At 36.1% G+C, this 27,927-nt stretch overlaps 3 protein-coding genes across 4 annotated transcripts in view; 2 read left to right on the top strand and 1 right to left on the bottom strand.

Moving 5' to 3' along the window:
- Positions 1-3,970, top strand: part of LOC106871922 (dynein axonemal intermediate chain 7 homolog) — a 96,307-nt gene extending 92,337 nt beyond the window's left edge. Inside the window, exon 19 of the mRNA XM_014918679.2 lies at positions 3,318-3,970. Within this exon, the coding sequence (XP_014774165.1) occupies positions 3,318-3,455 (138 nt within the window). The 3' untranslated portion in view covers positions 3,456-3,970. The remainder of the gene's footprint in view (positions 1-3,317) is intronic.
- Positions 3,971-7,760: 3,790 nt separating this feature from the next.
- On the bottom strand, positions 7,761-26,767 carry LOC106871925 (NADH dehydrogenase [ubiquinone] 1 alpha subcomplex subunit 9, mitochondrial). The gene is made up of 11 exons (XM_014918682.2): positions 26,665-26,767; positions 24,248-24,421; positions 21,242-21,339; positions 20,783-20,874; positions 19,187-19,349; positions 18,115-18,223; positions 17,827-17,894; positions 13,517-13,593; positions 12,548-12,643; positions 8,585-8,651; positions 7,761-8,055 (listed from the first exon to the last, which is right to left on the bottom strand). Exons 1-11 carry the CDS (start codon positions 26,708-26,710, stop codon positions 7,882-7,884), a joined length of 1,164 nt encoding a protein of 387 aa, XP_014774168.1. The 5' UTR covers positions 26,711-26,767; the 3' UTR covers positions 7,761-7,881.
- A 108-nt stretch (positions 26,768-26,875) lies between these two features.
- Positions 26,876-27,927, top strand: part of LOC106871927 (thioredoxin-like protein 4A) — an 8,041-nt gene continuing 6,989 nt past the window's right edge. The window contains exon 1 of one of the 2 annotated variants that reach the window (XM_014918686.2): positions 26,876-26,971. The gene's annotated coding sequence lies outside the window, so the exon portion shown is untranslated. Of the gene's footprint in view, positions 26,972-27,012; positions 27,365-27,927 lie in introns of those variants that run through there. The other variant, XM_014918687.2, reaches the window with a different exon arrangement.

Genomic DNA, 27,927 nt, shown 5'->3' with positions numbered 1-27,927 from the left:
GCCAGAGCAGCGGTCTTGTTTCCGTGCCGGTGGCACATAAAAAGTACCATTTGAGTGCGATTGTTTCCAGCTTCGCCTTACTGGCACTTGTGCCAGTTACATGTGAACAAAACATTGGACTGACTCCTGTGCAGGTGGCACGTAAAAAACACCATTTGAACGTGGCCATTGCCAGTACCGCTGGACTGGCCCTCGTGCTAGTGGCACGTAAAAAGCACCCACTACACTCTCTGAGTGGTTGGCGTTAGGAAGGGCATCCAGCTGTAGAAACTCTGCCAGATCAGATTGGAGTCTCATGTAGCCATCTGGTTCGCCAGTCCCTTGTCAAATCGTCCAACCCATGCTAGCATGGAGAGCGGACGTTAAATAATGATGATGATGATGATGATATCTCCAACCATATAATTATATTTATAAACAATTATGTATATATTTTACATTTTTATATAGCCTCCTTTACCATCTATAACTTTAAATATTCTCTCATCAACTGATTTTGTCAATTTCTCAATAATCTCACTTTTAATATTACTTGCAGCAGTTTTTATTGCTTCCCATTGTAAATCCTTGTTTGGATATTGTTTACCATTGAATATACATCTTTTTTAATAATTGACCACAAATTCTCTATTGGGTTTAGATCTGCAGATTGTGTGTGTGTGTGGGATTCCATTATCTTATGTTCTTTGAAGCCTTTCTTAGCTAAATGGTTAATAGTGAGTTTGGCAGAGTGTGAAGGGGCATTATCATGCATAAATATGCTCTTTAACTTGAAACTTCATGATGTTGACTTGTACTAATAGAAGACATTGTCATCTAGAAACTTGCAATAATTTTCAGCATTTATTTTGACTCCATCTGCAACCTTAAATGGACCTATTATGTCTCCTCCAACTATACCAGCCCAAAACATGATTCTTCTACCACCCTGCTGTCTTCTTAATCGTGTTGGTTGACTTTTTCCATGTAACACCCAGCCTCTTGCCCATCCATCAGGTCCAACTAATGTTGCTCTGTACTCGTCAGTAAAAATTACATTTGTAACGTCTGTCTTCATATATTTTTTTTCCCATTTCACTCTGTTTTCTTTGTGTATTTTTCTTTAAAGGAGGCAATTTTGCAAAATGTATGACTTTGCCTATTTCTTTTAGTACTGTGCAACGTTTTTCCCTTTCTATGTTAGAGATTCCTTCTTCTTCAAAGATTTGTTTGCTGATTAACCCACTTTTCTTGCACATAATTCTTTGAGTTTTCTCTATCTCTATTTGTGATGTTCTTGAAACCCATTTTCTTCCTTAGTGTTTTGTACCTGTTCTTTTTAATCTCTATTTAGCTTTTTAGAAATTACAGTTGTCGTATCCCCTTCTCCCAGTAGTTTCACTATTTCTTTCTTCTCCTTTGATGTTATATCTTTACTTTGACCCATTTCTCTATTTCCTATATTTGAAATTAAGAAAAAACATTTCGAAATCACATATTACATGGGGGGAAAGCAGTATCTTGTTAACTTGCAGAATAAAAGGAAACACCATATAAACGTATTTTCCTTCATTTCCACTTTAAGTGTTCACTGATTTAGATAAGACACGGGATACATAAACCTACATAAAAATTGTAAAAATTTTAAGAAAATCAGATGAGAGGTTTTGATTTTATTGAGGAATGATTGACCTGCATAACAAAAGGAAACATAGTGTGCGTGTGTGTATATCAGTCTTTTGCCAAACAGCTGTTACAGGGATGTAAACATACCAACACTGGTTGTCAAGTGGTGGAAGAGGGATAAATGCAGACACAAGGACACACACTGATATATATATATATATATCTGCATTTATCCCGCTTCCACCACTTGACAACCAGTGTTGGTATGTTTACATCCCTGTAACAGCTGTTCGGCAAAAGACTGATAGAATAAATACCAGGTTTAAAAAAAAAACGAATGTATTGAGGTTGATTCATTTGACTAAAAGTTCTTCAAGGTGGTGCTCCAGCATGGCAGCAATTTAATGACTGAAACAAGTAAAAGGTAAAAAAAAAAAAAAAAAAGTATCTTTAAATAGATCCAGTCATGTCAGAACACACAGCTTAATTGATCCTGACAAGTCTAATTTTGGACAACCATTAAAATATATCATTGCTATTAACTGAATTATACACAGCAAAACTCTGATTTGTATGCTTTCCTTATGGAGTTAGATACAGAAGCAAAATAGCTCTGACCAGTGATCGAAACCAATTAGCAATTTCAACTAAATAAGAACATCATCACATCCATTAACAAGAAATAAGTAACATGTAAAAAGTATGTTTGGGTGAATATATAAAACAGTGGCAATAAAAGCAACTTTTCATATAATCACCACAAAGATAGAGCTGAGTAGAAATAAATTTTAAATCCTGTCTTATTGTCATCAGAAATATGCTACTGTTTGTGTAATAGCTTTATCTTATGGTCTGTTAATAGTTTGTACTTCATAGTTAAGTATAACTACTCTACATAAAGTTAAAGTTAAAATATTTCATGTATGGAGCATCAAAAAGCTAACAAGAAAATAATCCAAGTTTTCTATTCTTTGTTTTTCTAAAACAAAAAAAAAACAAAAATGTTGGATGATAATTAGTACATGCCCCATAAAATTGCATGAAAATATTGATATTGGTAAAAAGTCTGCTTCCCAACCACATGGTTCCAGTTTCAGTCCCACTGCATGGCACCTTAGGCAAGTGTCTCCTGCAAAGTCCTGAGATGACCAAAGCTTTGTGAGTGGATTTAATAGAAAGAAACTGAAAGACGCCTGTTGTGTGTGAGGATTAACAACCAGTGTTGGTTTGTTTATGTTTCTGTAACTTAATAGCTTAGCAAAAGAGGCTGAAAGAATAAGTAACAGGCTTTAAAAAAATAATTACTGGGGTTGATTCATTTGACTAAAACACTTTGAGGAGTTGCCCCAACATGGTTTAAGTCCAAAGATTGAAACAAGTAAAAAATAAAAGATAATTGTAGTTCTGCTAACCTCAAAAGTTGAAATGAAGCAGTTTACAAAGAAAAGAAAAAAAAAACTCTTCATGATTAGAGTAGCCAAATGTAAATTACTTAGATCTATGGAAAGATAATTTTATTTCAAATTAAGGTTTTTTTACTAATTGAAAATGACCGATCATGACAAAGTATTTCTTTGTATTCTTCTTATAAAGGGCCTGAATGAAATATCAGTCAAATTTTTCTCACTCCTCACTAATTTTATTGTTTCCTTTTATCCAATGTTGGGAAAAGTCTAAATTTAAAAATTATTTTCTATTTTCTCTATTCTTAGTATTTCTCCAATTTTTACCACCTGGTCAAGGAAACTGGATCTGAAGAAGCTATTGAGCGTTTGAAGAAAACAACACCAGAGTTTAGGGACTGCGTGAAACAAATGCTTACTGCATCAAGGGTGTTAACATATTCATAACATTGACCAGCTAATGATTTGAAATGTTAAACAGATCAATAATATTATAGATGCAATAAAACCAAAGAAAATAATATATACAGATTTAATTTTGTGAAAATGGAATGGTGTGATGCTTCTTTTCTCTTTCAGTCGTGGTTTGAAAAGATGACTGCTTCTTGTGAGTTAACTGCACTTTAATGGCTAATTACACTGGGGAACAAGGTTTATGTTGTCTGGTGTTGGAGACATGTTTCCTAGTAATTTTGAGGTGCTGATTTCAAAAATGAAATCCAGTTTGCTCTATCACATGAAGATTTTTTTTACAAATTCAAATGTCCATTCTCCAACATTTCTTGTATTGTCACCATATCTAAGGACAGATTTGGCTTCATTAGATGCTAACCCATGTATGGATTTTAACATAACTTTGAAAACATACCTTTTCAGAATCATTTAAAGCAAATGCAATTACAAAAGTGAAAACAAAAGTCATGATTTAAGTATCTTCAGTAAATAAAAAGCATCAAACTCAAGCAACTGTCACTTATTTTCAATCTAACCAATTTTAAATGTTATGAGCTTTACAAAAATGTTCTTTATATGATCAGATGTAGTCCTTGGCATCATATGTCTCATATTTGTGACATTTGTCAGCAGATATGCCCACACTGTGCTTGATGTAGTGTGACTACCAGGTGAGATGTAGTGTGACTACCAGGTGAATCAGTATTTTGAATACGGTCTTAATGTGAAGTCACGTGGGTCAAGGTTACTTTTTGCCAAGCATTGTCAAAGAACTTCATGGCATGTATGCTCTTTGCCTTCACAAATCTACATTTGCTTACTTTAATACTGTTGACAATTCTGAAAATGCTTTTCCCATGTATATGTCTTGTATTTCAAAAATATGTCCAGTTGTGAGAGAAGAAAATACAAAAACAACCCCAATGTCCACCAGTAGTCAGCCTTCATGTCTGTATTCCACTTAACTTGATACCTAATCACAAGGGTTTCAATGTCTTAGTGAAATCTTTCTCCTTGCTCATCACTTTTTTCTCACCAGACAAAGCTAGAAACTTTCAGCATTTCAGATACTCACTATTTCAGTGTTTCAACAAGTTTTTACACAATATATGGAGTGTCTAGGCTTTTATACCAAAATAAGAAAGATAATCTTTCTTCATAAAATCTGTAACTTTGTTTTGCTGCACAAATATAGCAGAAGACATTAGGGTTGTTTTTGTATTTCCTAAAGTGTGTTATTAAACATTTTGTGTAATATATTTGTTAAACAATAAAAAGAACTATTTGGTTTGTGTTAGTTTCTTAATTTCAGTATTGCATTTAGTGGCAAACTTGATATTTATTGGTAAAAAATGAATTCTTGTTTATCAAAAAACTTGATGTGATAGAAAATTTCTGAGGGTATTTCTGAAACCAGCACCACCTGATCAGGTAGGACTAATCTTAAAATAGCAAGACAACTAAAAATGTTTTCAAAATGTTCCCCAGTGTTATCATCATCATCATCATTTAATGTCTGTTTTCCATACTGGCATGGTTGGACGGTTTGACAGCTGTCCAGACTCCAATTGTCTGTCTGTTGTGGCAGGATTTATACAGCTAGATGCTCTTCTTGATGCCAACACTTTACAGAGTGTGCTGGCTGCTTTTTACATGCTAGTGGCACATGAAAATAATAAAAGCAGCTGACCAGCCCTATTACCTATTACCAATTGTGCTTATTCAGAGAGTAAGCTGTAAGAAAAAAAAAACTTGACATGATAGAAGAAAACACTGTAGTTTTGAAATCGGCATGTCAATTTGAGTCTAAATGAAGTGTAAAAGCAAACTCAACAGAAATTATGTTCACAATTGTTCTCCTGTACTAATCAAGTATTCTTTAATATCCAGCCCATTAAGTGTATCTAATGACTCCCTTGAACATAAAGATTTTGTAACTTTAGTTTATTCACTATAAATAATATGAGAGCTGCAGGCAGAAGACTTGATTGGGTACCTAAAAAACTGAGGGTTCTGTGCAGGATATGTAACCAAGACGAAATTGCTCATTTCTGCAAGCAGTACAATAACTGTAAAACCTGAGGAGTATAGTCATGGATTTGAGGCCATCTGTAGGCTTGGGTTACGATACAGATGTTAATATAAGTCTAATTAATGACAGTGTTCAATAATATACTCATAATGGAGGAAAGAGGTCTTGTTTCATTCCAGGCACAAATTGCTTTTGGTACATGCAAAATTTTGATGGTACTTCTTGGCATGTTGGAAGTGCTTATCATTAATGTTTTCACTGAATTGCATTTCTGCAATCTCCAAAGGTCCTGCATTTTCTTGACATGATGCAGAACTGTAGAAATCTGAAATTTTCTTCATTTTTGCTTCTCATGGACTTGACATAGTACACAGAGCTGATAATAAAGGAAAAAGGCCAATAAGTGCAAGCAGGTCAACAATTTCATATAAGAAAAGTAGGGTTTTGATTCATTTGTTGACATTGTTATCAGATAGAAAAATTAAATATTCTTTCATTTAACAACTTTAAAAGTCATCACACTTCAGAAAAAACTAAAAACATTCTGATATACATTTGCGTATTTTTGATTTGAATTAAATGAGTAACGTATAGTACATGTAATAATGTGGAATATATTTGTATATTAAAATGCTTAATTTTGGAAATATATCAAGTGAAGCAAACATAAGCAGTAAAAATACAAATTACTGGTATTTTAAAATGTGGGAAAATAGGAATAACACTGTACCCTTGAGGCCATCATAAAGGGCTTTAAAATCCTTTCTGTCTGCAGCTTCTTGAAGTTCAGTAGCCTTGGAAAAACCACCAAGCCTCCTTCATCTATCTCAGCACATTGGACCTGACCTCTGCATTTGTTATAAGCATTCTCTTTTCTGAATGAGCTTTTATTATTTATCTATGTTTTATGAGAGTTGTGCATTTTATCTATCAACTGCTGGACATCTGTGATGTTATCGCTGAACGAGTCTTAATGTTTATGGACAGGAAGTCCAAGAACCTTTACAGATGCAGAGTGCGTTGCATCACACAGAACCTTCCAAGATGATTCTATGTCATCACTGATATCATCAGTGTTGAGTACAGTGTCTAATTTGATAGAGAGCTTAGCCTTCTTTTCAGCAGTTTTCAAAAGGCATTAATGTGCTTAGACACTGATGAGTTTTATAATCTTGTGTGTTTCAGATGGAACGTAGCCTTACTATGGAGAAGAGAATGGTTAGGGAGACAGCAGGTGTTATGAAAGGAATGTGTAATATTAAAGTCCCTAATATCTTGCTTCTTAGTGATAACATAATCTACGAGATGCCAATTTTAGGATGCATCAACCATGTTATCTTGCTACAATTTCACTGTTGAAAAAAGGCAGACGGAGAGCACCAGAGTTCATTCAACCTACACCATGGTGACAAGTACACCCTCCCATACCTGATACCAGTACCAACACGAGCGTTAAAGTTGCCCATAAGGATAAGTTTATCTTTATGGTGACAACTGGAGTTAGGGGTAAAATTCATCCTTTTCCTGCTCAGTGCTAACCATGGTTTGAGCACAGTAATTGACAAGCATAGCACAAGCATTATAACCAATCTCTAACGTTAGTGTTATGATGTGATCAGAAATACCTATCAGTAGAGAAAGAAGGGATCTAGCTACTCCTGTCTTGATGGCAAAACCAACCCCAGAGTGGCACAGCTGATCCTCATTTCTTCCATGCCAGAAAAATATGTATCCACCGTTACATTCTTCTAACTGTGCTGTTCCTGAGTGTTTCACTGAGTTTTACTGAGTGCAGCCATGTTAATGTTGTACTTCTTAGTTCAAGGGCAATCAGTGGTGTGTTTTGTTCTGGTGCTGAATGATTATCTGGTAGAGTGCGCACATTCCAAGAACCAATGTTAATATGCTTAGATTTTTTCATGTTTCAACTGCATCACTGAATAACCAGACAGCTGCAGTAGGCTACCAAGTCATGTTTAGGGCTCCTTTTCTTACCTGTCCTCTTGTTGGGAAAGCAGTGCAGTCTAAATAGACTTGCTTTGTCACCACTGGAGGACACGGACAGCATAGTTGTGCACAAGTTCTGTGCTGGAAGGGCCATCACTCAATGGTTGCAAACTGTGTAGAGATCCAGTAAGAGACTTCCTGTAATATCCTTTTTTTCTTTTTGCAAGTCGGAGCAGTGCAGTATTGAATGAATAAATGTAAGTAGTCAGAATACCTTTGATCAAAGCTGACCTGAGCTAAATAACAACAACAGCATGGAATAGATTTATAAAATGAAATAACTTATGAAAGAATGTTATTTTCCTTTTTTTATTTACAGATAAAGAATTTTCCAATTATCTAATTTTCCACAAACTGAATATAAGCTAGCACTGTGCTGCTTTATGCTACAATAGGTGGTGGTAGAGGTTCACTAAATTCACCAATCTGGTCATAGTAGTAAGAATACATCCGGAAAGGTTTCAGTTCAAATGCTGCACGATCTTCAATATGAGTTAGTTTCACCCCAAGGTCTTCTAATGTGGGGCAGCCTGTAATGACATCTGTGATGTGCTCCTAAAAAAAATACACCAATATTTTCACTATTTTGCTTTTAACAAAAGATATCAAAAATTACTGTCATAACAACATAATATATAAAACTCTTTTATGAAAAACATCAAGTCATAACAACAGTTGATGAAACAATATTAACATCTTATCATAAGAATTATAAGTTTACATCGCTAGAATAAAAATAGGCTGGGCAAAGTTCAGAGAGCTACTACATCTGTTAGTATGGAAGGGCCTCCCATTCAGAGTGAAAGGTAGATTGTATGATGCCTGTGTATGAACAGTCAACCACACATAACTTTGCTAGCTAAAGCAATGGATCTCAACACTTGTTAGAAAGGACGCTACAATGTTTATCACTGGTTAAAGTACCAAGATTTAAAAAAACAGTTAGGGGAAGTAAATCAAAACGTTCGAGTATAATTATCCTAGGACTGTATTCATTCCAGTCAAGTTACTTAGAAACTGTTTTGATGACTACAAAGGCCTAACACCAGAATGATGGAATTGAATAAGAAAATATCAAACTTACCCGCTCAAGCTTCTCTAAGTTCAAAAGTGGGTAACTGGGCATGTAAGAAAAAGCCCAAACTTTGGCTCTGTAATAAAATACAGAAGAGTATTTAATAAATAAACAAGAGTTCTTATATTGAAATATGGTATAAAAGAACATGTAAACAGTGTTACATAATAATATATATAAATATAAACCTTTGACAGGGTCCCCTGATCCCTTATCTGGTGGTCAATACAGAAACTAGGGATAGATAAGTGGTTAGTGAGAGCTGTACAAGCCATGTACAGGGATGCTGTCAGTAAGGTGAGGGTTGACAACGAGTACAGTGAAGAATTCTGGGTAGGGGTCCACCAAGCAGACGTTAAATAATGATGATGACTTTTAATGCTCATGAACAGACTAAATGCACTCAATACTGGACACAGAACATATTCAATTTGGTTAGCCAGAACCAAAATTAGTTAACATTTGAACTATTAGCCATTTTAACTGGAGGCAAGCAACAAATAACAAGATGGACAGAAAAATGATCTGATTGCATAACAGAAAACTTGTGTTGGTGTGATAAATATGGAATAAGGGGGATAACTCTAGTATAGGTATAATGAAAGTAAGTTAAGAATTGGATTATTAAAAGGGATTACATAAGTGAGTTTCCTTAACACTTTAGCAATTACACCAACCATATCTGGCACAAATATTCTGTTTTATATTCAAACTGACTGAATCTGGCCTCTCACACCTACCCTACAATGTCATTCTAAGACTAAATAATCACATCGTCAAAATCTTGAAGTTACAAGATAATGTAAGATCAGATCAAAACTGTGAATCAATAAGCATTAGATTTAATAGAGTAACATAAATGCTAAACGTTCCTTCACAACTGCACATTCTCATTTTTCATTCCCTTGACTTATTGCACTGTCTTGCATTCCCATTGATGCATACAAGGAGCCAATGCAGGATATGCTTTATAACACTCCTAGATATGAGTGAATGGAGATTGGATACAATAAGGTAAAAGAAGATATAAGGAAACAGGAGAACCATGGAAAGTAGTAAGGATTTATATGGGGTTATACAAAGCTGTTTTAAAGTTTCATTTAGTGGTATTCTGGAAAGTAATGCAGAAACAAGAGTTCATCACAAAATTTGTTTGTTTACTCTAGATGTCATATAGGGTCACTAATGCTCAGAGGGGTTTGAAGTATGTGATTGAGAGACAGTAGGCAAATAGCTAATTTCTAAAATGTTTCAAAGATGTAATGGCTGGATCTTGTCTCTAAATATGTATTCACCATACAGACTACGAAAGTAGCTGCTATTTGTAAGTGTATACTCACCATACACACTACAAGAGTAGCTATTCAAGGCATGCCCCAGCCACTGCATCTGAGGAATATTCTAGAAATGGAGTAATTTACTTATTTTTCTCCCAACTGTGTACTTTATATTAATCTGAACAAACCCATGCACTCAATAATGAACATAGGGAACTTGTCTTGTTTCTGTATTCTCTGCTAAAACACTCCTGAATTATCTCTCGTGAATGTCAATTGTTATCCCATTTCATTCATTTTATTTTGTTTCAGTTGCTTTGCCATACGCCCCCCCCCCCCCCCCCACCGCCACCACATACAAACACCTAGGTGCTTTATAGACAGCAACTAATACCTCAACCTTTTGTATGAAGAAGTGAGATTACAAGAGTGATGCAAAAGGCATTGGAATAAACAAAAATATGCAGGAATACAACATCACATGTCCGACAATCTCACTAACAATGTGAATTGTCTCACTTTAATCATCCATCTTTCACTTTTAAAATTTCTGAGATGAGTTTACTTTTCCATGCACAGTATCTGTAGTACTTATTTTCTATGTTCAGCTGTTACTCACAAGTGAACACAACTTGGTAATAATGACGAACCCGTAGCTAAATCTTCCTCATGTCGATATATATCAGTATCCATACTGAAGCAAGTAGTTTCTACACAGGTCAACATTTCCATCAAGTTTCTTATTGGTATACTAGTGCATTCTTTTAGATGGGTGTCTGTCACTAGTTTTTCTTGAATCACCGGTGAAGCACTATCAGCGATTCAAGAAAAACTAGTAACAGACACCCATCTAAAAGAACGCACTAGTATACCAATAAGAAACTTGATGGAAATGTTGACCTTCTGTGTAGAAACAACCTACTTCGGTATGGACACTGATATTGGGGGGGGGGGCGCTTTTTCATTGTTCCTTTCTTTTTTTTTATCAAAACTTGTTTTAAAAAAATAGCTTCTAATCATTTTTGAGACAACTTAGACAATGGTTTAATCAATGAATTAATGACAGACAAGGCTTTGGAGACAGTGACAAGAGCAATATATTAACTTTTTTCCATGCATGCTCATGTCCGACTTTGACCTGTTTGATTTTTTTTTTATATCAAGTGCACTTGGATGAAATATTACCTGAACATCTTACAAGTGCTGGTGATCTAGAAATACACAGCTTGTTGAATATTTTTTCAAGACTTTCCATTGAGTTTTGAACAGTACTATCACCAACAAAGTGATTTATATGTGGAATAAAAAGAAGCCAACAACTTTGTTCCTACAAATGATAAAATTCATGCATAGCTGGGGATGTTGTTTTCAATAAGAGTTACAGCTTACCTATAAGTGCAATAATGAATAATCTACTAAACCTCAGGAAAAAACAAATTTTGTTTGTGCTGTTTGTATTTCCATGTCTATTACTAAATGCGTTAATCACCATCATCATTTTTAGTGTATATTTTTAATTATTATGAGATTAATGAACAATCACACATGCACGTTATTTTTAACACAAATGATAGCTTACATCAAAATTTTTTTCCCCACACTATCACTAATTTTCACAAGAATCTGACCACAAGTAAAGACACTATAAGCAACTGAATAAACAAATACATTTTAAGGTATTTTCTGCTCAATCATCAGAGACAAGACTAAGCCTCTGATTTAGAAAATTTTCATCAATATCACCAACCTCATTATTGTTTTATGTACATTTTTCCATGCTTGCATGGATCAGAAAAGAGAACATTGAGGCAGTATTTTTCTATGCACAGAAAAATACTGTTGCTAAAAGCCCACCAATTTCCAAGAGAGGTAATAATCTCAAAGTCTAATAAAATCCCAGGCATATTTATGTAGGAAATTGGAAATAATATTGTTTAAGGAGCCTTTTGTTTACATCCTTTCGCAGTAGTCTGCAAGACAATGATATTAATTTACATACCAATGAACACGAGAGAAATACAAGCTCACTTACACAAATTCACACATACATATACACACACACATATGATGAGCTCCTTCAGTTTTCATCTACTATGGTCATCCTTGGGATACAGAAGACATTTGCCCAAGGTACTGTGCAGTGGGACCGAATCTGAAATCACATGGTTAAGAAGTGAACTTAGCTATACCTGTAGAAAAGTTACAGTGAATAAGCCTCAGATGCCAGGGGTTCATAATTGACTTACATATAACCTAAAGCTGCTCGGTTAAAGAGGTGGGCAATTCAAATCCATTATTCATAAAAAAACAGTAGCTATGACATTCAAAGCTTCTCAGATAGTTGACAGACAACAGATGAACTTTCTAATCAAACAAAGTTGGCTTTTAAACCAGAAACAAAAATGCTAACATTCCATTTTGGTCAATTTTTCTAAAATAAAATGTGACATCTTCATTTTCACCAGCATCTTGACTGTTATTGTCATCTACATTATCATCAACTCTTTTTCCCACTTGCTGAGAGTGCACTAACTTACACTTGTAATCCACTGCCTGCTATAAGTTTAGCAACAATGACCGTGACAGCTTGGAACAATCTTTGGTCTCAAGAATTTGCAGGTGTGGAATGGTTTATATTGGGAGGCAGAACATTCAGGCTGTAAAAGCTAGACAGAGAAAGAGGAATACAACTTACAAGAAGACTGGAGTTATTGGAATTCTCTTGTATCCTCTCCATCGTAGGATATTATAAAAATAATCCACCAAATCACAAAGATAATAACGATTGGGACTGAAAAGAAAAAAATGTGAAAATAGAATTTATAAATAAATAGATACAGTATCTGATGAGTGAGAATGCAAAAAGATATCTTTTAACAAAATCTGGCAATGGTTTATGATTCTTGAAGAAAGATAAAATTCAATTTATAATCTGTTCAGGATTTGAAGGTTATGGCAAGAAAGATTTTATCAACATGGTAAGCTGGAGGGCTGCACCAGGCTCCAGTCATCTGTTTTGGCTTGGTTTCTATGGCTGGATGCCTTTTCTGATGCCAGCCACCTTACAAAGTGTACTGGGTGTCTTTTACATGTCACTGGCATGGGAGCCCGTTTTTGTGTCACTGGTACCTAGAAGTATAAACTACATAAACAGAACACAACAGCTCAGTGATGCAGGACAGAAGTGGTGGTGGGAAGATGTAGTGAGGTGGTGAGCAAGGTGTGATGTAGTAGGAGTGGTGGGAAGAAGTATAGCAGTGGAGAAGATATGATGTACTAGGTGAGGGGGATGTGATGTAGTGAAGGGAAATGTGATACAATAGTGCAGAAAATATGATGGAATTCATATACTGGAATTGTGACTAAAAAATATGAATATTTCTTTCTTCTGTCAAAGACAGAAATTTCAAACAAGATGAAGTGGGAAGATGGTTAAAATATTGGACAAGGGATCAAAAATTCAGCCATAATCATTGTACTGTGTTCCTAGTTAAGACACATTGTTTGCTTGCTTTAGTCTGCACTTCAGTCGAGTGCTTAGCAGAAAGGTGAAGTATTTGTCTTAACTGGTTACAGATAAATTTACAATATATAATACAAAAAAGTCTGAGCAGAGAAAAGAGGAAGATAATTTAAATAATAATGTAAAGTGTGAGTAACACACCCAACAGCTTCGTAGGTCTGTCCAATTGAAGCTGGATCTTTCAAGGCATTCATGATACCTTCAGCTACATCAGATACCTGTAAAGAGAGACAAAACATGTAGGAAAATAATTAGGACAATATTGATACAAATAGGAAGGCACATTTAGTTATATACAAACATCTGTATCAAGAATTTATGCAAAGGTGCAGGTGTGGCTGTGGTAAGAAGCTTGCTTCCCAACCACATAGTTCAGGTTCAATTTCACCACTTAGCACCTTGGGCAAGTGTTTTCTACTAAAGCCTCAGGCTGACCAAAGCCTTGTGAGTGGATTTGGTAGATGGAAACTGAAAGCAGCTCATATATATATATATATGTATTTGTGTGTGTGTGTGCATGTCTTTGTGTCTGTGTTTATGTCCCCATAAGCAGTTCAGCAAAAGAAGCCTACAGAATAAGTACTAGGCTTACAAAAAAGGAAGCTCTGGGGTTGATCATTCGACTAAAACCCTTCAAGGCAGTGTCCCCAGCATGGCCGCAATCAAATGACTAAAAAAAGTAAAAGGTAAATGAAATGTCTGAAATTTTTTAACTATCCAGCCCGATGTAATAAATTATTCTTATTATTCCCATGCCTATCTTTAAAATTCATTCATTCTTAAGTCAATTTGTAAATTTTGCTTCATCATCTTGGAATATACTCTTTATCCATCAATCTCTACTTTAACAAACCAACAAATATGAATCAAATGTATATTTAGGCAATGAATCATCATCATCATTTAATGTCCATTGACCATCTTGGCATGAGTTGGACGATTTGACCAGCGCTGGCCAGCTGCACCAGACCCCAGTCTGATTTGGCATGGTTTCTACAGCTGGATGCCCTTCCTAATGCTAACCACTCCAAAAGAGTAATGGGTGCTTTTATGGGCCACTAGCACAGGTACCATTTGCGTGACTTCAGTATCTGCCACGACTGCAATTCTACTTGGCTTGATGGGTCTTCTCAAGCATGACATAATGCCAAAGGTCTCGGTCATTTGTCATTGCCTCTGTGGGGCCCAACACTCAAAAGGAGTGACTTCATGAGGCCCAATGCTTGAAAGGTGCTCTTTGGGTGCCACTAGCATGGATGCCAGTTATGTGACACCAGCATCAGACTCGACTACAATTTCACTTGGTTTGATGGGTCTTCTCAAGCACAGCACATCACCAAAGGTCTCAGTCACTAGTCATTGCCGCTGTGAGGCCTGACGTTTGAAGAACATGCTTCACCACCTTGTCCCATGTCTTCCTGGGTCTACCTCTGCCACAAGTTCCCCCCACAGTTAAAGATCAGCACTTCTTTACACAACTATCCTTGTCCATATGCATCACATGACCATACCAGCGCAGTTGTCTCTCTTGCACACCACACCTGATGCCTCTTATGCCCAACTTTTCTCTCAAGATGCTTACACTCTATCGAACAGGCACACTGATATTGTACATCCAGCAAAGCATGCTAGCTTCATTTCTTTCAAGCCTATGCATGTCCTTGGTGGTCAGAGCTCATGTTTCACTGCCAAGTAGCATAGCTGTTAGCACACAGGCACCATACAATCTTTTACTTTGAGCGAGAGGCCTTTTGCTGCCAGCAGAGGTAGCAGCTCTCTGAACTTTGCCCAGCCTATTCTTATTCTCACAGCTACACTCTTGGAACATTCACCTCTACTACTAACTTGATCATCTAGATAACGGAAGCAATCTACTACCTCTAGCAGTCGATGGAGTCTATTTTCTGTACATTTTCGATGTTTATTGTACCTGTGTATCTGCCAAACTCAAAAGCTATCTTTCCTGTTAACCTTCCTCTGATATTGCTGCACCTCTTATGTATCCAGAGCTTGCAGTGGGTACATCTTATGGAGTTTCTAACTACACCTTTTCTACAGATCGAGCAGGGCCATCTGCCTGAAAGGATTTGTGATTTGTCTGCCTTCCTACTTACTAAGACTTTGGTTTTTGCTAGGTTAACTCTAAGGCCCTTCGATTCTAGATCTTGCTTCCATACCTGGAACTTCTTTAGTTCTGGTAATGATCCAGCTATAAGAACAAGGTTATCAGCACAGAGGAACACCCAGGGGCAGCTTGTCTTAAATTTCTCTGTTATTGCCTGGAGGACTATGATGAACAAGTCAGGGCTGAGGACAGATCCTTGATGAAGCCCTACTTGTACCCTGAATTCTTTGCTATACTTGTTACCAGCCCTCACCTTACTGGTAGCATCCCTGAACATGGATTGTACATTTCTCCCCAACCACTCATCTATCCTTAGTTTCCGCATTGACCACCAAATAAGGGATCGGGGGGACCCTGTCAAAGGTTTTCTCCATGTCAACAAAAGCCAAGTATAGAGGTTTATCTTTGGCTATGTATTTCTCCTGCAGCTGCCTTACCAGAAATATAGCATCAGTGGTGCTTCTCCCTGGCACAAAACCAAACTGCCTCTTATCTAAACTAATTCTCTTCCCGATTAGTTGGGCTATGACCCTCTCCATAACTTTCATCACCTGATCCAACAATTTGATACCTCTTTAATTATTTCTGTCTAAGGTATCACCTTTATCTTTGTAGCAGTTGACTATGGATATGACTCCTTCATGAACCACCTGATTTACAAAACAGGTGACTAGACCATAACACACACTTCCAGATATTTTAAGCATTTCAGCGGTGATTCCTGATGGGCTGGGGATTTTCCTTGTCTTCATATCCTTAATTGCTTTATCTACCGACCTACTGTTAATTTGGATAGCTGGTCCCTCAATTGGGTTATAATTTGGCAGACTCTCTTCTTCCCATTCATTCTCCACTTTCAGCAGTCTTTCATAATGGCATTTCCAAGCCTCTTTCTTTACAGAATCATTAAATGCAAGGGCACTATCATCCATGTGGACACATTTCTCTTCTATGACATCACAATTTTCTCTCACACAGTTTCTTGCAATCCGAAACACTTCAAGTCTTTAGTCCTCAAGTCACTGAACATAGGCAAACTTTTTTTCTGCTCCTCCCTTGGCTAGACATACCTGTCTCCTAGTTTAGACTTAATTCACTCTGAACAAGTCACAAAGAGAGCTATTAGAATTTCACATCTGGCTCTATTCTGAATTACTATCTTGGTTCCATCAGAAACTGGTCCTTCCTCCTCAACTATGTCACTAGGCTGTCTTCAGACTTCTTGTCAACTCAAAAACATCTGGGTTTGTGTCCTTATTCTATTGATATAAGGTGCATCATCTACTACTTTGTTGATATAGCTTATCCTCAAGACATTCCTGGCATTCTAGCTCTGGATGGAATTAGCAATCTTTCATCTATTACTGTGATCATGTTTCCCAACTATGCAGAATGCTAAGATATACTGGAAGGTAAATGTACATTTCTGAAACAAAATATGCATTTGCATTCCAGTTACACTATATAGCCAGACTTTTTATACTCAAATATCTTTTGGTCTTGTATCAATGTTTGTTTATTGTGGACCCTATATCCAAATTCTCTGCATCTTCACCCACTTACCATTTACAATTATCAAATGTGTTCTTAACTCCAGATAAACTAGTCTTTACAAAAACCAAAAAAAATCACATTTCATGAGAATAAACATGTGTACTGTATGGACAATGCTTTCTATCAGATGCCATACAATAGGTATATCACTATTAGATAGACTGCTTATAGCAGATATGAAACTGATTGCTATATAAAACAAGACATGTATATAAGTGTATTTAGTAATAAATTCATATACTTATATACAAGATCATTTTGTATGTATACATGAAATGTAACGGTATTATATTATTATATTGCATGTAATATTTGGAAAACCATATCAGGTCTCAAAAGATTAATATTATGCATAAGTAAATCTATATAAAAGGTTTCTACAAGATCTATCACAGTACAATCTATGTATATGAATGTGTGCGCGCGCATGTGTATATATATATAATTAAAATTTAAGTGGTAGCATTACACATGAATGAATGACAGAAGCAAAATGTATTTGTGCTCTTTGTGTAGAATCAAATACCCATATCTTACATTGGTCAATGGCAATGAATTTAAGAATTTTAATTTTGAATTAAGAGGTTTTAGGTTTTCTGCACAAAGCAAATAACAGTAAAAATATATGGGAGATACTGTGTAGACTTATTCTGTACTGTTGCGTAACAACAAATATTGTAGTATAGATCACACACAAAAAAGATTCCAAAACTCTTTATACAGATATTGTGTAAAATATTTGCAACATTATCAAAGTGAATGCAAAACTTACAAACACTGGTGCTTTGATTGTTTCAGTGCCTTTCTTCCATAACGGGAGATACCCCCTACCACGACGCCCTACATGAACAAACAAGAAAAACAGCATTACTCCATTGATAGTAATCAGTAAAATTAGAAGTCGACGAAGTAATACTAGGTGTGAGGAGGGGAGCAAAGTACTTGAGATTTAATAAACAATATTAAGGAACAAAGGAGAAGACGTACAGAAGGTGTGAAAATAGTGTCATCAAGTATAAATAAACATTATTTCTGAATCAAAATAAAACGTCTTACTTACATCCATTAGAGTAATAACATAAGAATCTATCTTCAGAGCCATACATATCTGAAGGACGGAAGATGGTTGCATCAGGAAATTCTTCACGTACTGCTAACTCCCCTTCATACTGAATGAAAAAATAAGAATCAATCATGAAGACTATGAAGAATTGTTATCAGAGTGGTATTTGAAGCAAACTATAATTGTTTTGCAGGATAAAGATAATGACATCCAAACACCTAGAATTTTGTATCTTACTTGGTTAATAAACATCTTCTAAACCAGTGGTTCCCAACCTGTGGTCTGCAAAAGTAGTACTGGTGGTCCATGAACTAAATTCAAAATTTACATATATATATACACACACACACATAAGAATAAGCACATTAAAAGGGGTCCATGAGAAATCTCATTTAAATAAAAAGGGTCCTTGGTAGTGAAAAGGTTGGGAACCACTGTTCTAAACCATTAAGTAAAAGGAGACAAAATAAAAACTTGCAGTAACCTTGAAGACATAGCACAAGGATTAAGTCAATAAAGATACGTGTTCAGTCACAGTTATGACAACATGTACTCATGGAGCTCTCTCTGGCCTATACAATATTAACTCTGGTGTGCTCCTGGGTTGGGCTTTGTCCCTCACACTCTTCCTCAATGATCCACATGCTGTTACCTCCAACGAAAGTACACTTCAGTGCAGATGATAGCACCTCCCATGTTTTGCTAACCTGTCTCACCAGAGTGTTATCCACATACAACCTAGACATCGTTAAGCCAAATCTGTATCGACTCCATGAATAAAGATTTCAAGGACATCTTCCATTGAGATCAATATGATGCTTGTCTCCTTCATCAGTAAGCAAAAACATATTCATCGCCTATATCAAAAAAACACTATCACAGTAAAGCAGAGTCCAAAGTGACCAGTGATGAGTAGGTTAGTGGTAGACCATGTCAATATTGAACTCTTTTCTTACACAAGAGTTCATGGAATTATCTGATTTTGCTGAATTCCTTGACTGATGTTAATAATGGAAAATGGATAAAGTAATTGTCATAAAACAGTATACAGTCAGTCAGAAATACTAACCTTGGATTTTAAGAACTCAGATCCTGTCTTCAGGAAAATTTTTTGAGGATCTGGGCCAGCATTAAGAGAGGAGAAATGGATGAGTCTTTCTACACCACACTCCCTGGCAAGACGAGCAATCCTGCGAGCACCATCAACATGGACATCATTGAATTTAAAGTTCCTGAAAACACAAAGATGAATAACAGCCTGTCAGACAATAGCTTGGTTATATCTTATATTTTTGATTGCAATGGCTACAACTGCGATAACATTCACTGCTGTAGTAACAATCATGATTACCACTATTATGTTTCATTGTCATGGGTACTGTTATTATCTCAGTTCATTGGCATGGTTACTACTATTATCTCTGTTTTTACCTACATATTTTTCACCACTATGATTACCATTACAGTATATTTCATGGTCAAGGTTACCACAACTTTGTTTCACTAATGTTTACCACTACATGATTCACAGCCTTGGTAATCAACATAGCTTCCTACACACATTACACAATATCCCTGTATAAAGTTAGCTTTTTGTTGTCAATTGTTATTTTATTTTGGTCTCCTCACATCCCAACAAATATTTCTCTTAACTTAATATCACCTATAGTTGGTACCAGTCAGTTGTAAGCATTTCAATATTTTACAGAATCATAGCATTCAGATTTAAATATATGCTGAATTTTAAGATGGTTCAAAGATTGAACCATTATAATTCCCAGCATAATGGCAATGCAGTGACTCTACAGATTTGTACTTGGCTTGTCATTTTCTTATAACTCTACAGTCAAGAAAACCTCTCCTCTTTCTTATTTTATCAAATGTAAAAAATATATCCACCTGTAATTGATACAGGCAATAAAATAACAATGATGAGAAAACATCATCATCATCATCGTTTAACGTCCGCTTTCCATGCTAGCATGGGTTGGACAATTTGACTGAGGACTGATGAACCAGATGGCTGCACCAGGCTCCAATCTGATCTGGCAGAGTTTCTACAGCTGGATGCCCTTCCTAACACCAACCACTCCGAGTGTGTAGTGGGTGCTTTTACGTGCCACCAGCATGAGGGCCAGTGTCTACAAGAGAGGTATCAATGATTTCTGAACAATCTCATTTACAAAACTCCTACATTTTTGTCCACCAACTAATTAGCAATGGTATAAGTTAAACATTAATTATATTATCCCCACCCTACTATCTTTAGCCCCTGCCTAAAATACAGTATTGTAGAGTAAAAAGACCCCCCTTCGGTCATTCACTGATATTGTCCAAGGGAAAGGCAAAGGTGATACAACTTGGCACCAGTGATGTTGAACTGGAACGTGAAATAAAGTGTCTTGCTCAAGAACACAACATACTGCCAGATCCAGGAATCAAACTCACAACCTCATGATTATAAACCTGATGCTCTAACCACTCAGCCATTATACTGTAGACAAACATATTTAACATGACGAAAAGAAAGCAGCGAAGTCGAAAGTATGAATTATAGAAGAAGATATTAAGAAAGATGATAGACAACACTAAAATAGCTGAAGTGTAGAAACTTATGCCCTTACAGAACACAAATTATATTAGAAACATTATTTTAGATACATACCTTGTCTCCCAGTCACGCCCGACCATATTGATGACAACATTAGAATACTTCATGACTTTTTGGACAGACTCATCATCCTTCAAGCTGTATGGCTACCAAGCATGAGAGAAATCACAAGAGTTATACTAAGTTCAGAAGGAAGTTAGAACTATTGTATATCTATCATAAAACTTATACAACAATAATAAAATATATTTTTGACTAGGTTACATGTGATTGAAACAGTAGCTATGTGGTAAAACTCCAAGAGAATTTTGTCACACTTCAGTAAAAAATGAAGTTAAGAATTTCATTTTTGAATTAAGATGTTACAGTAAAAATAAAATAAAACAGAATAAAAACACACACAAAGAAATGTTAAAGAAAAAATAAACTCTAACTCAAACTATTTAAATATAAATATTTAGATCTGACAATTATGAAACAATAGAATTTTATAAAGACATAAAATATACATACAAAGAAGAGAATCTGTCCAAGGTCACCACATAGTTTGAGTCGCAACACTTCATAAGCCTCGCCCCTGTATGGTACAATGACTTGAGAGCCAATCTTACCTACAAAATATTATATCCACTGTTAGCAGTGCAGAAATTTTCCGTCTTTTCCCTGCTTCCATAACCAGAAACAATACTTATCATAACAAGCTGCTCTCCATCTCCATTCGAATAAGCCCACTGCACTATCATCAACCAGAACGTTTTGCTCTCTTTTGTGCTCCAACAATTTCCTGATCTCTGAATTTTTCGAACTACACATTAATACTCAGTTTTATTCATAACATTTTTTTGATCCATTGACTAAAGACAATGTTGTTATTCTTTTTATCATCATCCATTTTTCATATTTGATATAATTGGGCAAGTCTTCTCTAGCATAGCAAGAGCCACTCGGTGCACTTGTCATCTCCCATCTCCTCTAAGAATGACTTCTTTTTGTAGTACATGACTAATTATGTGACAAGCGTAAGTCTCGTCTGTGATTATTCTCCATGACCCAGTTACTTCCCTTATTTTTCAGATCCTTTTTACAGCCTTTTCAATCACAGAGCTGTCACTGTCAACAGCTGGTCCCACTGTGGGATTTATTTAGAGTTACCTTTTTCTGTTTTCCTTCTCATTTAGCTATGGTAATATTACTGTCTCATTCTTCTCAGTGGCAATGTGGGCTAGTATACCACTACCATTATAAACACACACTTTGATGACAATAACCAGAACATCTCACACATCTGATCCAGATCCTCACATCACAGAACATTGATAATTTTCTTACGTTCTGCTGCACTCTTTGTTTCCAGATATTTCTAACTCCTTTTTTTCTTTCTAAGCCTATCACTTAGGTTTACTGGCTCAATCTACCATCCACAGATCTAGTCTGTGTCTCACAGTAGAGTATCTTATAGAAACTCAAAGTTGTCATCTATGTGATAAGTCTCTATCTCCTCTTATAATTAACCTAGAAGTTTTGAACTTGAAGGATCTTTAGCTTCCATATCTTCCTTTTCCAGATTGCCTCAAGGTCCATCTAGCTCTTACTTTGATGACATCAATTGCTTGCTGTGTACATTTTACACCAGCGAAAGACACAACAATCTGTCCAGTCCATTACTAGTGAGTTGGAAATTTATCTAGCTAGCATGATCACCTGACATGAGTGACATGTGATCACAAGATTGATCAGTTTTCCTGAAGTTAATATTGCAAATGGTAAGGTCATTTGCATCACAGAACTCTGATAACCTTGACTCCTCTTCAGCTCATGTACCATAACCATAGTTTCAATATACATAAGAGAAGCCATCAGCTCTTTAGTTCATATGACAGTCTTATTGTGGTGCATCTGTTAGTGTTGTGTTGTCTATCCCTAGTCCAAACATCATAATTCTGCCACACATTCTAACTACCTTAATTACTTTAAATCCATTTCTTTGACAAAATTATGTCTAATATGCCAACTCTAAAACTGTTACCCAATCAGAAGAATTTGTAGTTAGAAAATGAAGCAGATTTTGGTTCTGGGGAAAAAAAAAAATCAGTGTTTGGGATGCAGTCTTTCGGAGAGAGCATCCATGATTATGATGTGATAGTGTTTTGATATAGGCAATGAACGTGTTTTTGTTTGCTGTTGAAGGAGACAAGAGTCGTATGATTTCAATGGAAGATATTTTTGAAATCTTTGTTCATGGATTCAATACAGATTTGGATCCATGATGTCTGGGTTGCATGTGGACAACACTCAGTGTGACAGATCATGAAAGAACGAGAGGTTTTCTCATCTGTACAGAAGTGTACTTTGTTGGAGGTAACAGTGAGTAGGTCACTGAAGAAGAGTGTGAGGGACAAAGCCCAACCCTAAAGCATGCCAGAGCTGATATTGTGTAGGCCAGAGAGAGTTCCATGAGTATATGTTGTAATAGTGTGATCTCACAGGAAGCTACCAATTCAAGAGTTGAGAGATAGATGGAGTCCATAAGTGTGCAGTTTTGACAGAAGATTTGTGTGCCAGACACAGTTAAAAGTTTTGTTGATGTTGAGGGTAATAACGCAACTGTCACCATGTTGGAGATTCTGAAAATGAGTGCAGTAAGACAGTAGTTGACAGAGAAGGTGAAGTTGACCTTCATAAGAATGGGATACTTGTTTCCAAATATATGGATATATCCTTATAGACAAAGATTAAAGACATTGGCAAATATGGGGACTAGCTCAGGGGCACATTGTTAGAGAATAGTAGAAGGAACATTATTTGGGCTGGTGATGTTGATTTGAAGTAACTTGAAGTACTGTCACTTTTGTTGCATATGTGTACATAGTGGTGAGCCTGGTGGAGTGGAATGAGATGGTTTTACAAGAGATTTATTAAGTGTGTGCTGCGAGGAGTTGGATGCAATGCAAGTAGCAAACATTGAAGCTTTCTCTGTGAAGTACTGCTCACAAAATCATCATTGCTAAGAAATGGAGGAAAGGACACTTCCTCAGAGTTAGTAGAGATTCTATTGACAAGAGACCAAAAGGGTTAACTGCTGTGAAGGAGATATTTTTCTAACAGAATAATTAATCTCATCATTATAACTAAATAAGTGTAAATGTCTTTCTGATAGTTGTAACCATATACTTTACATCTAAGGCAAAGCAAATATAGTAAATGCCAGTTAGGTTTCTATACTTAATGGTTTTTACTAAAATAATAAAATTACTATATAAAATGTTTCTTATTTCTGAGTATAAGCTGTTCTATTAACAATGTTTCTTAAGTCTTCGTTGGCTTTATTTATTAAGTCATATTCAGCCCTGAATATTTTAACCAAATATTAAATAAATTTCATAAATGAAATTTAATTAGATTCTGATTAGATAAATAAAAAGTGATGAGGTAAAATAAAATGTAAGAAAGTATAGAGAAGCTAATTCCAAGACAAACACAGATTACAAAGTTGCCTTGGAAATGGAGATCAACACTTACCAAGTTTATTCACAACATGTTTCCCTAAAGAGCCAGTTGCTCCAAACACTGTTGCAACAATTCCACTGAATGAGGAACGTCCACCACGCCCTCTTTTCATTGCAGCCATTGTACCACTGCTAGCATTTCTCTTATTAACATACACACAGCCAAATACTGGAGGGATGTGTTGCCCTGAAATTGAAAAAAGGAAAACAATTTTAAAATTGATAATGAAATGTTTTGGGACAATTTAATAGATTGTGATATTGATTTGCAATAACTGATTCTCCTATAACGTGTAGTAGATTGGTGTGGAAATATTTTCAGTTGGAACATGTTTATTTTTTGCTTTTTTTTTTTTTTTTCAAAATATAGATTTTGTATTGATAGAATAAGCTAAAGTTTGCAAAAGTATAAGCAGTTATACTCCAATATCACCTAACACATCTTAATTAACCATAATTTGAGTTTATAATACATATTTTTTCTTAATTATGACATAGGCACAGACGTGGTTTCAGGTTCAGTTCCAATTTGGAAGAGAGAAATGTGGAAGCTAGTCATAATATATCATCATCATCATCGTTGTTGTTTAACGCCCACTTTCCATGCTGGCATGGGTTGGACAGTTTGACTGAGAACTGGCAAGCTGGGAGGCTGCACCAGGCTCCAATCTGATTTGGTAAGGTCTCTACAGCTGGATGCCCTTCCTAATGTCAAACACTCTGAGAGTGTAGTGGATACTTTTTACATGCCACTGGCATGGGAGCCAGTCAGGCAGCACTGGCGTCAACCATGCTTGTATGGTGCTTTTTATGTGCCACTGCCACAGGAGCCAGTCAGGGGGCACTGGCATCAGTCATGCTCGAATGGTGCTTTTTACGTGCCACCAGCATGGGTGCCAGTCAGGCGGTACTGGCACAACTACGATCTCACTTGCTTCAACAGGTCTTCACAGGCATGGCATATTGCCTGATGATTGAAGGGCATCGCATCGCACCACTGGCATAGGCCACGATCTCACTTGGCTTGCCGGGTTTTCTCAAGCACATCATATCTCCAAAGGTCTCGGTTGCTTGTCACTGGATCTGTGACATCCAACGTTCAAAAGTTGTGCTTCACCACCTCATCCCATGTCTTTCTGGGTCTACCTCTTCCACAAATTCCCTCCACTGTTAGGGTGCAACACTTCTTCATACAGCTGTCCTCATCCATACACAACACATGACCAAACCAGCAGTCATCTCTCTTGCACACCATGCTTCTTATGTCCAACTTTTCTCTTGGGGCGCTGACACTCTGTCGTGTATTGCACACTGACATTACACATCCAGTGAAGTATAGTAGCTTCATTTTTTTCAAGCCTACGCATATATATTCTTTTTCCTTTTACTTGTTTCAGTCATTTGACTGCGGCCATACTGGAGCACCACCTTTAGTCGAGCAAATCGACCCCACAACTAATTCTTTGAAAGCCTAGAACTTATTCCATCAGTCTCTTTTGCCAAACCGCTAAGTTACGGGAAAGGAAACACATCAATATCGTTGTCAAGCGATGATGGTGGTGGGCAAACAGATACACAAATACATACACACACACACATACATATATATATATATGACAGGCTTCCTTCAGTTTCCGTCTATCAAATCCACTAAGGCTTTGGTCGGCTCGAGGCTATAGTAGAAGAAACTTGCCCATACATAAATACATGCATACAGACAGACATATACACACGTGTGTGTGTTTGTGTAAGGCCACCGCCGGACAACTGGTGTTTGTCTACGTCCCCGTAACTTGATCGATAGAATAAGTACCAAGCTTAAAAGCAAGTACTTGGGTTGATTTGGTCGACTAAACCCTCCAGGATGGTGCTTCAGAATCACGTCAGAGATAAAATATTGTGATTGTCTCGACCGATTAATTAGAAGATATTAGCTGTAAATTGTGTGAAGTATGATCAAAAATTCAAAACGAAAAGATAAGTTTGTGATATCCGGACTGAAAAGAAATATGAACTGATGGCTGAGGAATACAAAAAAATAAATATGGAATATGTATATAAACATTGCTCTCTGTACACCTGGAATGACCTTCAAATTTGGAAAGATTCTTGGTTGAAATATAAGCAAAAATAGATTAGAAATATATTCGCTAATAATGAGATTTCTATTTAGAAATAATCATTTTAGAGCCCGAAAGGTATTTACAATTGGAAGATAAAAAGAACTAAGTCGCCGAAAATAACTGAATGAAAAGCGGCGAGTGAAAGGACAACATTCATAACAAAGTTGTTGGAGGACGAGCGAGGATAGAGACTGTCCTAATCATTGATTGTAGTTAAATAGGATATAGCAAAAGAGAATACTAGATATTCTATAAACATTCAGAACATATTTAAATAAATATATATCTCTATAGCAAAATTACTGACCAATTTGTCCAAGCTGGACAACAGTTGCCCTCGAGATGGCTGCCATGTTGTTGAGTCAGAAGTGAATACAAAAATAAAAAGAAATGTATATTAAAATGAAACCGAAAAATATTTAAATCAAAAGTAGAAAAAATAAATGCCAAAATTGATTTTGCCATATTTTATTGTGTTGACTAAAAAGTAATTCAAATATATATCTACAGTAATGTAAAATAAAATATAATCTTTTAACACTGAATTTATTTCCGTCGGTATTAGTAACCATTATAGCGACTTCCGGTTGTAGTGTCATGTTCTTGATTAAAAGGTAAGAATTAATGTTTGTTTATGCTTTACTCGATAATGTTTACTTTCTATTGAGATGAACCTTTTGAACAATATTTCTCTTTACATAACATATACGTATAATTAAATAACCATTGGGAACCTCTATGCCAGCCGCTGGACCTGCTAGAGATAACGTTCGAATGTACTTTACTTTGTTTAACGAAACAAGACCCATTGGATAATGTAAACGTGATGGTCACGGTTGAAATATATTTTTCATCAGGTTCCTTGTAGGTTCAGGATTGGCTCGAAGCAAAATAATAGTATAACAGCTAAAACAATATACAAGGTATTAGGGATTCTATATCGTATGTGTTGAAACTATTCTGGCACCTTGATTTCATCTTTAGTCTTACAAGTGCTCTTGAAAAAGGTATGGTTGTCACTATTTCTCATCTCTTCTCCACTTAAAATTTACTTGCTTGTTGCCCCAAGGATAGGTCTAATTGAAGAGACCTATCATTTGAGTGCGTCTAGTCGTAGCACATTATCCGACTCAGGTTTGAGGGAGATTTGACTGCTATTTCTAGCAAGCCGGATGGCTCTTTAGACTAGTGGTTTTCAACCATTTTTTACCGGTAAATTTTGATACTTTCACCCGTACGAGAGGAGGTCATGGTACTTGATTCCACGCAAGCAGTCCGAGTTTTTTTTTTTTCTTAGTGGAAATCGTGTGGGTGAAAGTGTAAAAATTGGTCAATATAAAGATCTTCACCCGGGAACTAAAAATAAAAATAAAACTCAGCCTGGTGGGTGTTAACAACTATGTAGAAAACGAATATGAAAAAAAAAAAATGCGCGCTGATGACCCTGGGGAGGGGACTTTCGGAGAATTTCACAAGATCCGATTTTTCCATCATAACTTCCAGTAAAATGGATATATATTGATTTTTTTTTTTTTACAGAATCCCACTTTTTTTGGTTATGGAGGATCCG

This window comes from Octopus bimaculoides, chromosome 13, assembly GCF_001194135.2.
Source record: "Octopus bimaculoides isolate UCB-OBI-ISO-001 chromosome 13, ASM119413v2, whole genome shotgun sequence".
NCBI classification, from domain to species: domain Eukaryota; kingdom Metazoa; phylum Mollusca; class Cephalopoda; order Octopoda; family Octopodidae; genus Octopus; species Octopus bimaculoides.
The sequence above is the reverse complement of the archived record's forward strand: the minus strand, read 5'-3'. Positions and strand labels throughout refer to the sequence as shown.

Coding starts and splice junctions, on each gene's coding strand:
- LOC106871925 (XM_014918682.2), bottom strand. CDS start 26,710: ATGGCAGCCATCTCGAGGGCAACTGTTGTCCAGCTTGGACAAATTG. Junction 20,875..21,241: donor TTGGACAGATTCTCTTCTTT/GTATGTATATTT, acceptor CATGCTTGGTAG/CCATACAGCTTGAAGGATGA. Junction 8,056..8,584: donor ACTTAGAGAAGCTTGAGCGG/GTAAGTTTGATA, acceptor TATTTTTTTTAG/GAGCACATCACAGATGTCAT.